The sequence below is a fragment of the Ascaphus truei genome, chromosome 9, assembly GCF_040206685.1.
Source record: "Ascaphus truei isolate aAscTru1 chromosome 9, aAscTru1.hap1, whole genome shotgun sequence".
Lineage (NCBI taxonomy): Eukaryota > Metazoa > Chordata > Amphibia > Anura > Ascaphidae > Ascaphus > Ascaphus truei.
This window is the reverse complement of record NC_134491.1, coordinates 52920080-52933477: the sequence shown is the minus strand read 5'-3', so window position 1 is coordinate 52933477 and position 13398 is coordinate 52920080. Positions and strand designations below refer to the sequence as shown.

At 48.5% G+C, this 13398-nt stretch overlaps 1 protein-coding gene across 3 annotated transcripts in view; it reads right to left on the bottom strand.

Moving 5' to 3' along the window:
• RHOJ (ras homolog family member J) overlaps window positions 1-12710 on the bottom strand; it is a 123179-nt gene extending 110469 nt beyond the window's left edge. The window contains exon 1 of one of the 3 annotated variants that reach the window (XM_075614870.1): window positions 12067-12710. In XM_075614870.1, the coding sequence (XP_075470985.1) occupies window positions 12067-12226 (160 nt within the window). In that variant the 5' untranslated portion in view covers window positions 12227-12710. The remainder of the gene's footprint in view (window positions 1-12066) is intronic. The other 2 variants (XM_075614866.1, XM_075614868.1) reach the window with 2 other exon arrangements.
• Window positions 12711-13398: the final 688 nt, after the last annotated feature.

Below are 13398 nucleotides of genomic sequence, written 5' to 3'. Positions count from 1 at the left end.
TCTGATGCATTGTAAGGAACCCCAACCCTCTCTAATAGCGCGTCTGAGATCAGATGCATTGTAAGGAACCCCAACCCTCTCTAATAGCGCGTCTGAGATCTGATGCAGTGTAAATTCTTCTGTATTTGATACAATTTTCAAATTACCAGAAAATTGCAGGGAACCTTTTAGGGATGCCTGGGGAACCCAAGGAGTCATAGGAACCCTGGTTCAAAAACACTGCTCTATTGTGCACATATAACAGTGTGTGTCTGCTGACATTTCCTTCCCCTGTGTGTGCTACTTTTTTCTGCATTGCTGCTTTTTTTTTTATATACATTTAAGAAGAAACTTTGTGAGATTTAAAGCAAGTTATACAAAAAAAAGCAGCTCCTGCTCAGCTTGGATAATGTAAATGTAGGAGGGGTGCACACAGGGATAATTTGTATTAGCAAAGAGAAGACAGTATACCCATACACAGAATGCACTCAGCCTCAATTTGAGTTCTATTCCTAAGAGGCTGAGTGCCTTCTGTGTATGGGTATACTGTACTGTCTTCTCTTTGCGAGATTAAAATCAAAATGTAAGTCCTTCATTATTATTTTTGAATGCAGATCCAGTTTGGTTTTTGTATAGTTATATCAGATGCATCTTGCGGATGCAGGAACATAGCACCTCGAGCTGACTTGTGTTAGGGTGAGTGCTAGTTCCTTCTATTTTTTTTTTGTGATCTTGCAATGTGACCTAAGGCGATTTACAGTAGCGTACAGCAAGTCTTGTGAATAAGCATGACTGACAGCGTCAGAGACACTGCTTCCGGATACACTCACAAAAAGAGCATAGCCCGTGAGAGATCAGTACTGAAACCTTTCTTGTCAATTTCCTTATTGGTATCAATCCCCGTTGAAGTCCACAAGGATTTTCTTCCAAAAACATCCCAAATGGCCACTTTTGAATATGTAGAATGACCCCTTTATAGGGGCTGTTTTATACTACATTAATTCAATTCTGTAGCATGTATCACAAATGTTTTATTTTTTATTATTTTTAATCAATAATTCCTTTATAACAATTGTTTTTTTTTTTTTAAATGCTATACTTATTCAGCTGACAAGTGATATGTATAGAGTGGAAACTTTCAGGCATGGTTGGCCAATCATTAAACGTGTAAATCCTTCTACTATCTTTGTCTGCTGGTGGGAAATGAGCAGAGCAAGCACCCTGCCTCCGGTCGGCTGGAGACAGAAGGGTTGGCGGGAGGCAGTGGGTGACAGAGGGAGGCAGTGGGGGGCAGTGGGTGACAGTCCCTATCTTCTACTCTGTGCGTGCTCGCTGCCGCATCGTCGTCCTGCTCCCCTCACGTGGCGCTCTCGCCCCGCACCAGCGCTGCTGTTTTTATATATGGCGGCACCGTGCCGGAGTCGCATGCTACATCCTCGCAGGTGAAGCGCTGGTCGGCCAGCATCATTTAGGGGCCAGATTCTTTGGTTGGGCGTTTGGGATTTTTGACTACTCCTATGCATCCCAGTGCAATGTTCTGACAGCCACTCAAGAGAATAAAAGAGACAGACAGATTTACTATGCTGCACAAGTGTGTTTTGCCTGCCCTTTAAATCTTTATTTCAGTGTAGCTAGCAGGAGGAAATCTAGTTTGTGGCTAGGGTTGCCAGGCGGCTTCTCCAAAAATACTGGACACAAAGGTGAAAGGTGCGACGCACTTGAGACACACACCTCTCCGCGCCATATTGTTTCCTCCTCTCCTTGGCCCCACCCGCAGGTTCCTGCCACCGCCTCCTGATTGGCTGCAGCCAATCAGGAAGGAGGAAGCTGCCCAGCCCACTAGCAGCAGCCCTGCTCTCTCCCTACTCTGGGAAATACCGCGGCCCACCCATGCCGGCCAGGTCACTATGTCCAGCGAGGTAATACCGGACACATACATGTTCAGTATTACCTCTAATTTTTTACTGGACAGAGTGTCCAAATACAGGACAGTCCGATTCAATACTGGACACCTGGCAACAGTATTTGTGGCTGAAACCGCGACAACTCCACAGAGTGAGCCACAAAGCACAAAAGTCATCTTCAACTAAACACGCAGAAAATTCAGTGTGTTTATGCATTTTCCTACTGTTTCTTAGAGCGGTTACTGTCACAAATGCACCAAATTGTCTAGAATAGTGAAGATACAGTTACATACATACATACATACATACATACATACATACTAAAAAGTGCTTATATCGTGAAGTTTGCTTTCACAGTGCTACAATGCGCTTGGTTTACACGCTTGATGGTTTCCCAGTCTCCAAAGAGACCCTGCAAATCATATCAAAACATTTGTAACTTACAATATTTCATTTTCACGGTTTCTTTATGAGCCATATTCATTGCGTTATGTGGAGCCGGTGGGCCTGGAATCCCACGTACAGTAAAAGTACTCTTTGTGCATTCATAATTCAGGATTTTAAGTAGTAAAGGATGGCACAAGAATAAACTCCAGGCATTTCTATTCCCATCATATGACTCATGTAACAAATGTTAAAATATTTAGCTGTTATCTGAAAAGCAGAGGTTGCTGTTGAATAGGCTACACAGTAACTCCTGGTGGGAGTACAAACTCGCACGTTGGGGGAACACCCAGTTACAAACCATATTCCTAGCATGGATTAATTATAGGATGATTAATGCCATGATGATGTCGCTGCCGCCTACACTGGCTATTTCTTATTCTGACCAGGTCATTCTGGGGCAAGCCAAGAATGCTCTTATTTATCAATGAAGAATGCCCTTTATTCAGACAATATGCTTTTTAAAAAAAAAAAAATTATGACAACAACAAAAAAAGAGTTTTTGTTCAGTTTCGCACAGAAGAGACGCAAAGAGACAGGAAAGCAAGTCAATGAAAAGTACAATGAACAGAGCTGAAAACGATGCTAATACGTGTAAAGGGGCTAGAACAGGAGTCGCCAACTCCAGTCCTCAAGGAACTTGAACACAAAGATCAAATCTCAGGCGCAAACCTGAGAAAAGTACGATACCAGTCCCAGATAAGTTTAAAGGTCAACTTGGTTGTCCACGTCAATGGATTTAGGATGCCCTCTTCTCCAAGGAATGTTCTCTGTGGATGAAAACGGAACACACCACTGCACAGCACCTTTTGTGGTTTGCCCGTTATACCCCACCAAATACCTACTTACAGGAATAAGCTAGTCACAGGCACAGCGATGAATGTCTTTCAGGCATCTCCGGTAAACCCGGACAGATCCGTATAGGCATGCAGTCACCAGGGTCTCCGGCCGTGTGGTGTGTGCCCAAAATAAATGGAATAAAAAAGTACCTAGAATAGTACGGACTAAAAAACATTTATTCGCTACAACATATAAAAGAATCACACTCACAATGTGTCTGCTAGTGACGCATGACACAAAAATGCCGGCCGCGGCTTGAGCCTCCTGAGTTGTGTCCTGCAGTTAGGATCAGCGGTGCATCCATTTGCGGCCGCGATTACTCACGCTGTCCCTCCAGATGACACCTGATGACTGCATGCCTATAGGGATCTGTCCGGGTGTACCGGAGAAGCCTGAAAGACATTCATCGCTGTGCCTGTGACTAGCTTATTCCTGTAAGTAGGTATTTGGTGGGGTATAACGGGCAAACCACAAAAGGTGCTGTGCAGTGGTGTGTTCCGTTTTCATCCACAGAGAACATTCCTTGGAGAAGAGGGAGTCCTAAATCCATTGACGTGGACAACCAAGTTGACCTTTAAACTTATATGGGACTGGTACAGTATTGTACTGATCTCAGTTTTGCGCCTGACATTTGATCTTTGTGTTCAAGGTCTATGTTTGGACAAGTTTTGGAAAGCTTGTCTGTTTCATCTCTAAGGTTGCCAGTTTTCTAATTAAGGACTTATTGAACACACTCCTTGGATTGGGATTGTTTGTTTGTCTATATTCCAGCTTCAACTGGTGTATTGAAAGGTTGACCCATCTGAAGGTTTGGGAGTTAATACCTAGATCAACTTTATTGTTGATTAGAAGCTTAGGATGTTGTGAATTGGGGGTCATCAGCTGCCGAGCCACCACTAAGATCTTTAGGGGTGTATTAGGTACCCCTGCCTCACAGGCATTTTTAGGCAAAGCGCTCAGTATACAGTATGTATTTAGTTATTTTTTGTCCAGTCCTCAAGGGCCACCAACAGTTCATGTTTTCAGGATAACCCTGCTTCAGCACAGGTGGCTCAATCAGAGGCTCAGTTTTTGACTGAGGGATATCCTGAAAACCTGACCTGTTGGTGGCCCTTAAGGGCTGGAGTTGGCCACTCCATGGCTAGAATATGAGCATGTTCAAAGTAGCACTAAAATGAATATAAAGATACAGGATTCTGTTAAGGTTTAAACATGAAGTAGAACAGATCGGATTCCGATGTAAAACTACTGGACAAGGCAATAGTGTGAATGGAAGAGGAAATGGGAGTTCTTTGAATTTAAAAATAAAAATGAATACGCAAGGCATAGTTCTTCAAAAGATACCAGCTAGTAACCAATATCTCTTGCTTAAAAAAATTATTAATTATCAGACATGTGTCCCGTTGTTAAATGTGAAGGTTTTACGCCTTTTGTATCTAAAGCCCTCTCCCGCCTAAAACCTCTCTCACTGACTGCCCCACACCTCTGGAATGCCCTTCCCCTCAATACCCGACTAGCACCCTCTCTATCCACCTTTAAGACCCATCTTAAAACTCACCTCCTTAATGAACCACACGGGTAGCTCCACTATACACCTCATATATTGACCGTAGCCCCCTGCAGATGCACTTAGCACAACATAATCCTACTATCTCTGCACGGTATTCCTACTTTACAATTAGATTGTAAGCTTTTAGGGGCAGGGACTCTTTTCCTTATGTTACTTTTATGCCCGAAGCGCTTATTCACATTGTGTTATATTATTATGTCACGTATATTATTGCTGTGAAGCACTATGTACATAGATGGCGCTATATATAGATGTATTCCACTGTATATGACAAGCAACAAGTGGTGGATTTCCATTAGGCCCGAGGCTGCAAAATTTTGAGGCGGCAAAAATTGCCACGCCATATTCAGATGCTGCACTCTCGGGCCAGATGGGAAGGCTCTTACCTGTGGCGGCCACATCCTTGCTGCCGCCCTTCTCCTTGCAAATCGCAGCGCCAAATGTCGTCATTATGTCACGTTGCCATGGCAACGCGACGCCATGTGATGTCACGTTGGTGATGTCCACAGCGTCATTTTATACTGCGATTCGGAATGAGAAGGAGAGCGGCAGCAAGGAGGCGGCTGCCACAGGTAAGTGCCTAGGGGCGCAGATATTCAAATCCGCCGCTGCAAGCAACACATGCACCCCTAGCAGGTTCCTCTACAATGGACGTGACTATGATGAGCCAGTAGAAAGGCAGGTGAAGGAGGCGGAACTAAGAAGGAGAGTGAACATTAGAAAGGGGGCAGCCATGACAGTTGGAGTCAGATCCTGCTCCCAGGCAGCAGCTTGGGGTCGGCAACCTGCAGAGAGCTGCAAGTAGGAGCGGAAAGAGCCGCAGGTTGCCGACCCCTAGACTAGGGTTTTTTTTAGAATTAGGCTGGGGCCGCACGGAGGCTGGGAAGTGACCAGCGCGAAGCGGGTGCTTTCCCTGGCCATGGTGAACAGGCCATGGGCGGCGTGCCTAGGGGTGTCACGGAGCTGGTTCGTCCTCATTCAACTGATATCTTGTGCAACACGCACCCCCTCCCGCTTTCGCGCGCACGCACGCCGCATGGACGCGATCACTGCCTAAGTGAAATTCTGAGGAACCCTGAACCCTCTCTAATAGCGCGTCTGAGATCAGATACATTGTAAGGAACCCCAACCCTCTCTAGTAGCGCGTCTGAGATCAGATACATTGTGAGGAACCCCAACCCTCTCTAATAGCGCGTCTGTGATCAGATGCATTGCAAGGAACCCCAACCCTCTCTAATAGCGCGTCTGAGATCAAATGCATTGTAAGGAACCCCAACACTCTCTAATAGCGCGTCTGAGATCAGATGCATTGTAAGGAACCCCAACCCTCTCTAATAGCGCGTCTGAGATCAGATGCATTGTAAATTCTTCTGTATTTTATACAATTTTCAAGTGACCAGAAAATCACAGGGAACCCGTTAGAGATGCCCGGGTAATCCAAGGGTTCCTAGGAACCCTCGTTGAAAAACACTGCTATAGAAACTTTTATTTTTCATCATTAACCAGCTGTTATTGCATCAGTACCACCTCATTTTTCAGGAACCCTCTGCTAGTGCCGCCCTGCTGCTGTTATTAGGTGCTCAGGATGTACTGTGTTGGAAGCAGGACTCCAGCACAGTGCATCCTGCAAGATTATAACTTCAAGTGGCCAGGGGGGGACAGAAGGGACAGGTATCCCGGGCCCGGAGGCTGTGTGGGGCCTGGCCGGCACTGCAAGTTGGGCCCGCCCTCTGGCCAGGCCTAGCTGCCGGTCGCGGACAGGCTCTGGCTCTCCCTCAGCTGCCTGCAGGCCTCCCTCTCACTGTGTTCCGCGCCGAGCTTCCACCTCTGGTGCGTGACGGCCATCTCTGACATCAGTGCGCCGTAAGTAAGCTGTCTTCCGGTGCGCGCCGGCATGAGAGGGAGGCCCAGCACGCGCTGACGGAGGAAGCAACTGGGACAGAGTAAGAGGGAAGCCTGCATGCAGCGGAGGGAGAGCCGGACCCTGGCCGCTGGGCCTGGCCAGAGGTCGGGCCCAACTTGCAGCGACGGCCAGGCCCCCCGCAGCCTCTGGGCCAGGCCTGAGACCATCCCCAAGGTAAGTCTTTTTTGTATGTATGTATTGGGGGGATTTTAATGTGTATTGGGGGGAGCGGGAGTCTTTTTAATATATATTTTGTGTGGAGGGATTTAGTGAGAGTGGGGTAATTGACAGAAGGTGGGGGCGAGTGAGAGGAGAGAGGGGTTGAGGGAGGGAGTGAAGAAAAGAGGGAGTAAGAGTGAGACGCAGGGGAGAGAAATACATGTGAGGCGGGGGGGGAGAGTGAGAGGGAGTGATTGAGGAAGAGGGAGTGAGACGGTGGGGAGAGAAATACATGGGAAGAGGGGGGAGGAAAAGCGGGGGCTCGTGAGGTGTGAAATGGGGGGGGGGCTCGCAATACAGCCGACACAGGGGGAGGTAACTCTAGTCCTGGGCCCCGAGAAATCTGTCTGGGGCCCTGTCTGTAACTCCTGGTTAACATCAGCCAATCTTGTTCTGTAGATTGTCAATAAGACAAGTAAAATGGGCAGCTTTTACAGGCGGTAACATTTGGGATATGCAAAACCCTAAACTGTCAGGTGTGCTGAAGAGAAGGCTTTAAATATTCAACCCAATTCCCACAGAGAGTGTTAAATCCCATTGATTCCCATGCAAGAGTCCAATTTGTGAGTTGTTGCGTACAGGCATACCCCGCTTTAAGTACACTCACTTTAAGTACACTCGCGAGTAAGTACATATCGCCCAATAGGCAAACGGCAGCTCACGCATGCGCCTGTCAGCACGTCCTGAACAGCAATACCGGCTCCCTACCTGTACCGAAGCTGTGCGCAAGCAGGGAGGCTATAAAGCCTGTTACAAATGCATTATTTACATCAGTTATGCACGTATATAACGATTGCAGTACAGTACATGCATCGATAAGTGGGGAAAAGGTAGTGCTTCACTTTAAGTACATTTTCGCTTTACATACATGCTCCGGTCCCATTGCGTACGTTAATGCGGGGTATGCCTGTAATGCACTTGAGGGGCAACAGAGCAAGAGAGAAATAAATACTGTGGATTGCATAAATTAAATGATTCACAAATTTCTTTCATAAACAATGTCTATATTTTATTTTTTAAAGTTGTTCACATGGGTCCTAAAAACTTTAATAATTGTGTTTACTTCTGAATTCCCTCTTAGGACATATCTCCTCTAACCCCTACCTTTAACCCTACCTACCAAACACGTTCACACCAGAATCAGTTAGGATTACTTTTTAAATCAAAGTCAAAACTGTAAGCGGTTCAGGATCCAAATCAGCGGTTCCCACTCTTTTTCACATTGTGCACCCCCAGCTAAAAAATATTTGTTCCGCAAAGCTCTAATTATTCAATCTTATGCCTAGTCATCAGATTATTGGTGACCAAACTGTGTGACCGATCCAAGGCAGTATAGTGTCCTGAGCTCATGGGGGGAAAACACGCTTAATAAGGCCCCAAACTGCCCCTCTGTGTGCAGACTGCTTGGGTGGTATATGTCAATCACTGCAGAAGCTATCAAATGCACACCCAACAATGTCTTGCAGCGACTGACACATGGCACTGTTGTATGCCACTTTGGAAGCTCCCGCAGTAATTGACAACTATACCACTCACACTGAGGTGCAGTGTGGGTCCTTACTTAGTGCGCAGTACCCCCATGGGCACAGCAACCCACTATACTGTCTGTAAGCCTTCATTGTTATTTTTTGGACTAACCCCTTGAAGACACCTCTCAAACCCTAAGGGATTTCATTGTTGGGAATCACTGATCTAAATGAAAGCAGACTACTTCCCTAGTGCCATCTAACAAAGGGGTTCTCAACCCTTTGAGCAGTGGCGCCCCTAAAGGATTTGTAAAATCTCCGGGCACACATGCACATCAGATCTCACTAATCCCCTCTGCACTTTCACGCATATACACTCACCCTCACATCTCCCACACACAGCCCTCACTCCTTCCCTCTTTCCTCCCACCTTTCCACACACCTCAAACATCTCAGCTGCTCAGTGGGTGGTGCTTCCTGTGCTGTCTGGAGATAAATTGTCTCCTCTCTCTTCTCAGTGCCGGGGTGAGAGAGGAAAGATGGATCACAGGCTGTATGCTGGGCTGAGAGAGGAGAGGAGGATCGCAGGCTGTGTGCCGGGCTGAGAGAGGAGAGGCAGATCGCAGGCTGTGTGCCGGGCTGAGAGAGGAGAGGCAGATCGCAGGCTGTGTGCCGGGCTGAGAGAGGAGAGGCAGATCGCAGGCTGTGTGCCGGGCTGAGAGAGGAGAGGAGGATCGCAGGCTGTGTGCCGGGCTGAGAGAGGAGAGGCAGATCGCAGGCTGTGTGCCGGGCTGAGAGAGGAGAGGCAGATCGCAGGCTGTGTGCCGGGCTGAGAGAAGAGAGGCAGATCGCAGGCTGTGTGCCGGGCTGAGAGAGGAGAGGCAGATCACAGGCTGTGTGCCGGGCTGAAAGAGGAGAGGTGGATCGCAGGCTGTGCGCCGGGCTGAGAGAGGAGAGGCAGATCGCAGGATGTGTGCCGGGCTGAAAGAGGAGAGGCAGATCGCAGGCTGTGTGCCGGGAAGGGAAGACGAGGGCAGATCGCAGGCGGTGTGCTGGGCTGAGAGTGGAAAGGTGGATCGCGGGCTGTGCGCCGGGCTGAGAGAGGAGAGGCAGATCGCAGGCTGTGTGCCGGGCTGAGAGAGGAGAGGCAGATCGCAGGCTGTGTGCCGGGCTGAGAGAGGAGAGGCAGATCACAGGCTGTGTGCCGGGCTGAGAGAGGAGAGGCAGATCGCAGGCTGTGTGCCGGGCTGAGAGAGGAGAGGCAGATCGCAGGCTGTGTGCCGGGCTGAGAGAGGAGAGGCAGATTGCAGGCTGTGTGCCGGGCTGAGAGAGGAGAGGCAGATTGCAAAGCTGTGTGGCGGGTTGAGAGAGGAGAGGCAGATTGCAGGCTGTGTGCTGGGCTGAGAGAGGAGAGGCAGATCGCAGGCTGTGTGCCGGGCTGAGAGAGGAGAGGCAGATCGCAGGCTGTGCGCCGGGCTGAGAGAGGAGAAGTGGATCGCAGGCTGTGTGCCGGGCTGAGAGAGGAGAGGCAGATCGCAGGCTGTGTGCCGGGCTGAGAGAGGAGAGGCAGATCACAGGCTGTGTGCTGGGCTGAGAGAGGAGAGGTAGATCGCAGGCTGTGTGCCGGGCTGAGAGAGGAGAGGTGGATTGTGGACTCTGCTGGGCTGAGAGAGGAGAGCCGGATGGCAGCCTCTACATCTCCAGGCAGCACAGGACCTGCCCTCTGAGCAGCCAGCTTGAGTTTTTCCCCTGGAGCTGCGGCGCCTTGTCAGAGAACCGCTGCATACCAGGATTCCCTAGCACCCTGGTTGAGAAACACTGATCTATCCCAGGGGTGTGCAAACTGGGGGGCACACCTCCGGGAGGGGGGGGGGAGGGAGGGGGGGCAAAATGTTATGGGGGAGTGTGGCGCTTACAGAGGCCCCACACTCTTCCCAACAACATTTAAATAATTGCCGGGGGAGCACGTGAGGCCTCTGTCCGCCTCTTACCTTCTCTCTGGTGACTTCTAGCGACATGTAGACATGACAACGCAGAGTCAAATGATACCGCTGGGTCAAATGGCAACGTGTTATCGTGGCAACACTACGTCACATGACATTGTGACATCAAATGATTCCGGAGAAAAGGTAAGGGGGGTGCGAGCAGAGGGGGGGGGCGCAGATAAGGGGGCAGAAAACACAAACGTTTGCGCTCCCCTGATCTATTCCAATTTAAACATCATTAAAGATGTAATTACTGATATAGCCATCTCCATTCACTAAATTGCACAAGGTCTTCTCCTAATACAATTGTGTTATTGGTCTTACTTCTATCACCTCTTTCGTATCATTAAAATCAAAAGATGCATTAATTTATTTAAAAGCAAATCGTAATGATAGATTTTGAACAAGATGTGCTGCATAACCTTTAACAAATATAGAAGTACCAACCGTGTTAACATACCTTTTTTCAGTGAAGAAAAAATGTCCCTTGCTAACGTTTTCCGTTTCGTTTTTGACGCCTGTGAAAGTTGTGTGTCTTCCCTCGTAATAAAGTTCAATTTTACATACTGGTAACAAATGGTTTAGCTCCCTGAGTGTGCTGACCGCGCAGTGCTTGCCGAGTTTAGTTTAGGCAATTCAAATTGTCCCGCCCCCGCTCACGCGGTGCGCGCGCTCATGCGTGGGCACGCACGCTCTCCCAAGCTTGACGCTTGGGGAGACAAAAAAAGTGAGTTTGACGCGCTCAACAAGCCCCCAATGCCCCCCCGCACGTGCTTGCAAAATAGCCAGGACACCCGGCGATCATGCTTGGAGAGCTGGTGACGTCACCGCACACCAAGCATGAGCGCGGTCAGCGCCAGCGGGGCCACAGCCTTAGGCTGGGGCCATAGAGGGGGCGCGATCGGGAGGCGGGGGAAGACTGAGGGAGGCGGGGCAGTGACATCGCTGGGCCAATCGCCCACAACACACCGACGTCAACGTCACGGCGCCGACGTCACGCCGCCGTGACGTAGACGCTGCTCCGCGCTGATTGGATGTTTTCAGCCGACAGCGCTCTGAAAAGCAGCTTGGCTGTCGGCTGAAAAATCCAGCGCCTCAGCACGCCTGCGGACGCTCGCGTGAGCCCCCTCTAAAGACATCCTCATGGAGGATGCAGGGGCTCAGCGCGGAGCGTCCGCATGGCTCAGCGTGGCCTGTCCTTCTATGGACTCAGCCTTATACTGCAACTATGTCTTTATACAAAAGCAAACTAATCTCACAGCATCATGAGTGCGGTATCGGACATTTTGGTCACGGCTGTTTTACCGCGACCAAGTCGGCGTGGGACCTTTCACCGCTGCTGGACATTCAACCGCCGGCCGTTTCAGCAATACAGTAAGTTAATTTAAGGGGTCTTAGCGGTTAGGGTAGGGGGTTAAGGAGAGGGGTTTAGGGGGTTAAGGAGAGGGGTTTAGCGGAAGGACGTACGTTTTTAGGGTAGGGAATTAGATTTAGGGTTTTTAGGGTATGGGCTTAGGGTAATGGATTAAGGTTTTTAGGGTAAGCGAAGTATTAGGGCTTAAGAATAGGCTTTTTTTAGGGTAAGGAGTTAAGGTTTTTAGGGTAGGGTGTCGCATTAGTATTAGTGGGAATAGGGATTTTTAGGGTAAGGGCTTGCTTTAGCGGTGAAACGGCCGGCGGAGAGATGTCCCTGCGGCGAGCGGCGATTAAACACCGGCAGACTGTGGTGATGAGCGAGTGAAAGTGAATTCCTTACCTGCATAGTGATCAAACACAGTTGGTACATATTCCTCCGGAAAGGCATCATTGGCGTAACTCATCAGCAGACAGGTCTTCCCAACCGCACCATCTCCCACCACCACACACTTCAGCATCTTCTTGACATTATTGCTGCCAGTCTCCCCTCTCCTCTCCATCCTTGCTGCTGGAAACTCCTCCAAGACCAGCGCACATGAAGACTAAACCAAAATCAGTTCCAAGTCTTCCCCCCCCCACCCCCTTTCCTGTGAGACTGAAGATCAGGAAATCATAATAAGCTGTATATGCTGTTGCAATATCCTCTGGTGATCATATTTTGTTCAGAAGGGGCTGCATCTTGCACGGATATTCTTGCAAACGAGCAGACCCTTCATTGCTAGTGAGGCAGCTTAGCTCATTGTGACACACACAGCATGGTATGTGAGCAACATGGAAATTAGAGTTAGTTTTAAACTTGTTGGACTTTACATGCCCCCTCCTGCACAATGACCAAATGGATCTGCTGCTAGCCTACTCCATCCTGCACTTGGGTTCAGGGTGTAATGTGCAGGAGAGTAGGAGCTAATGGAGTTTTCCCCTTCTTTCTCAGGCTTGCTGTGTGTCAGGAAATCATGGGGTTTCCTGCTGAATACCATATTAGGATCAGTGGGCTGGTGAACCGCTGGAAACAATGGAAGCTCTGTGTGTGTGTGTGTGTGTGTGTGTGTGTGTGTGTGTGTTTGTACTTTACAGGAACTATGCCAGGACACAGAGTTACACAAACACTGGAGGTCCCACTGCAGGCTACAGTGCTACACGTCCTCTCTTATCCGCAGGCACTCAGCTCTGGCTGAAGGAAGACAGATGATGTCAGCAGTGGATTGCAATGAAATTGGCCTTATTACACTGGAGAGGGGGAAACTGGAGCAGAATGTTTTAGGGATCTTGTCAAAACAACAAGGCAAAACAGAGTCGCTTTCATTGTCAAGCCTTCACTTTCAGATGGGCTGGTAACTGGATTAAAGGAGCAATTCAAGCAATATCCTACATCTGTGTAGGCTTTTTTAAAATAAATAAATCAGTTGTGTAGTATTAGATAATACTATCTTGTTGTTTTTTTTTTTTTTTAATTCATACCTTAATAGTTTTAATATACGGAGCATCTTTTGATTTCTATAGCAGGCTTTGGCCCACCTCCCCAGCAGTGCAAGATCTTTGTAACATTTTCCTGTTTGGGATAATTTGTTGCAAATATTCCCAGCAGTTTAAACTGTAACAATAGATAATGTTATTGTAGTAATATAAGAATACATTGTTGCTGCTGAGTTACACTGACTGAAGGATTGATTGC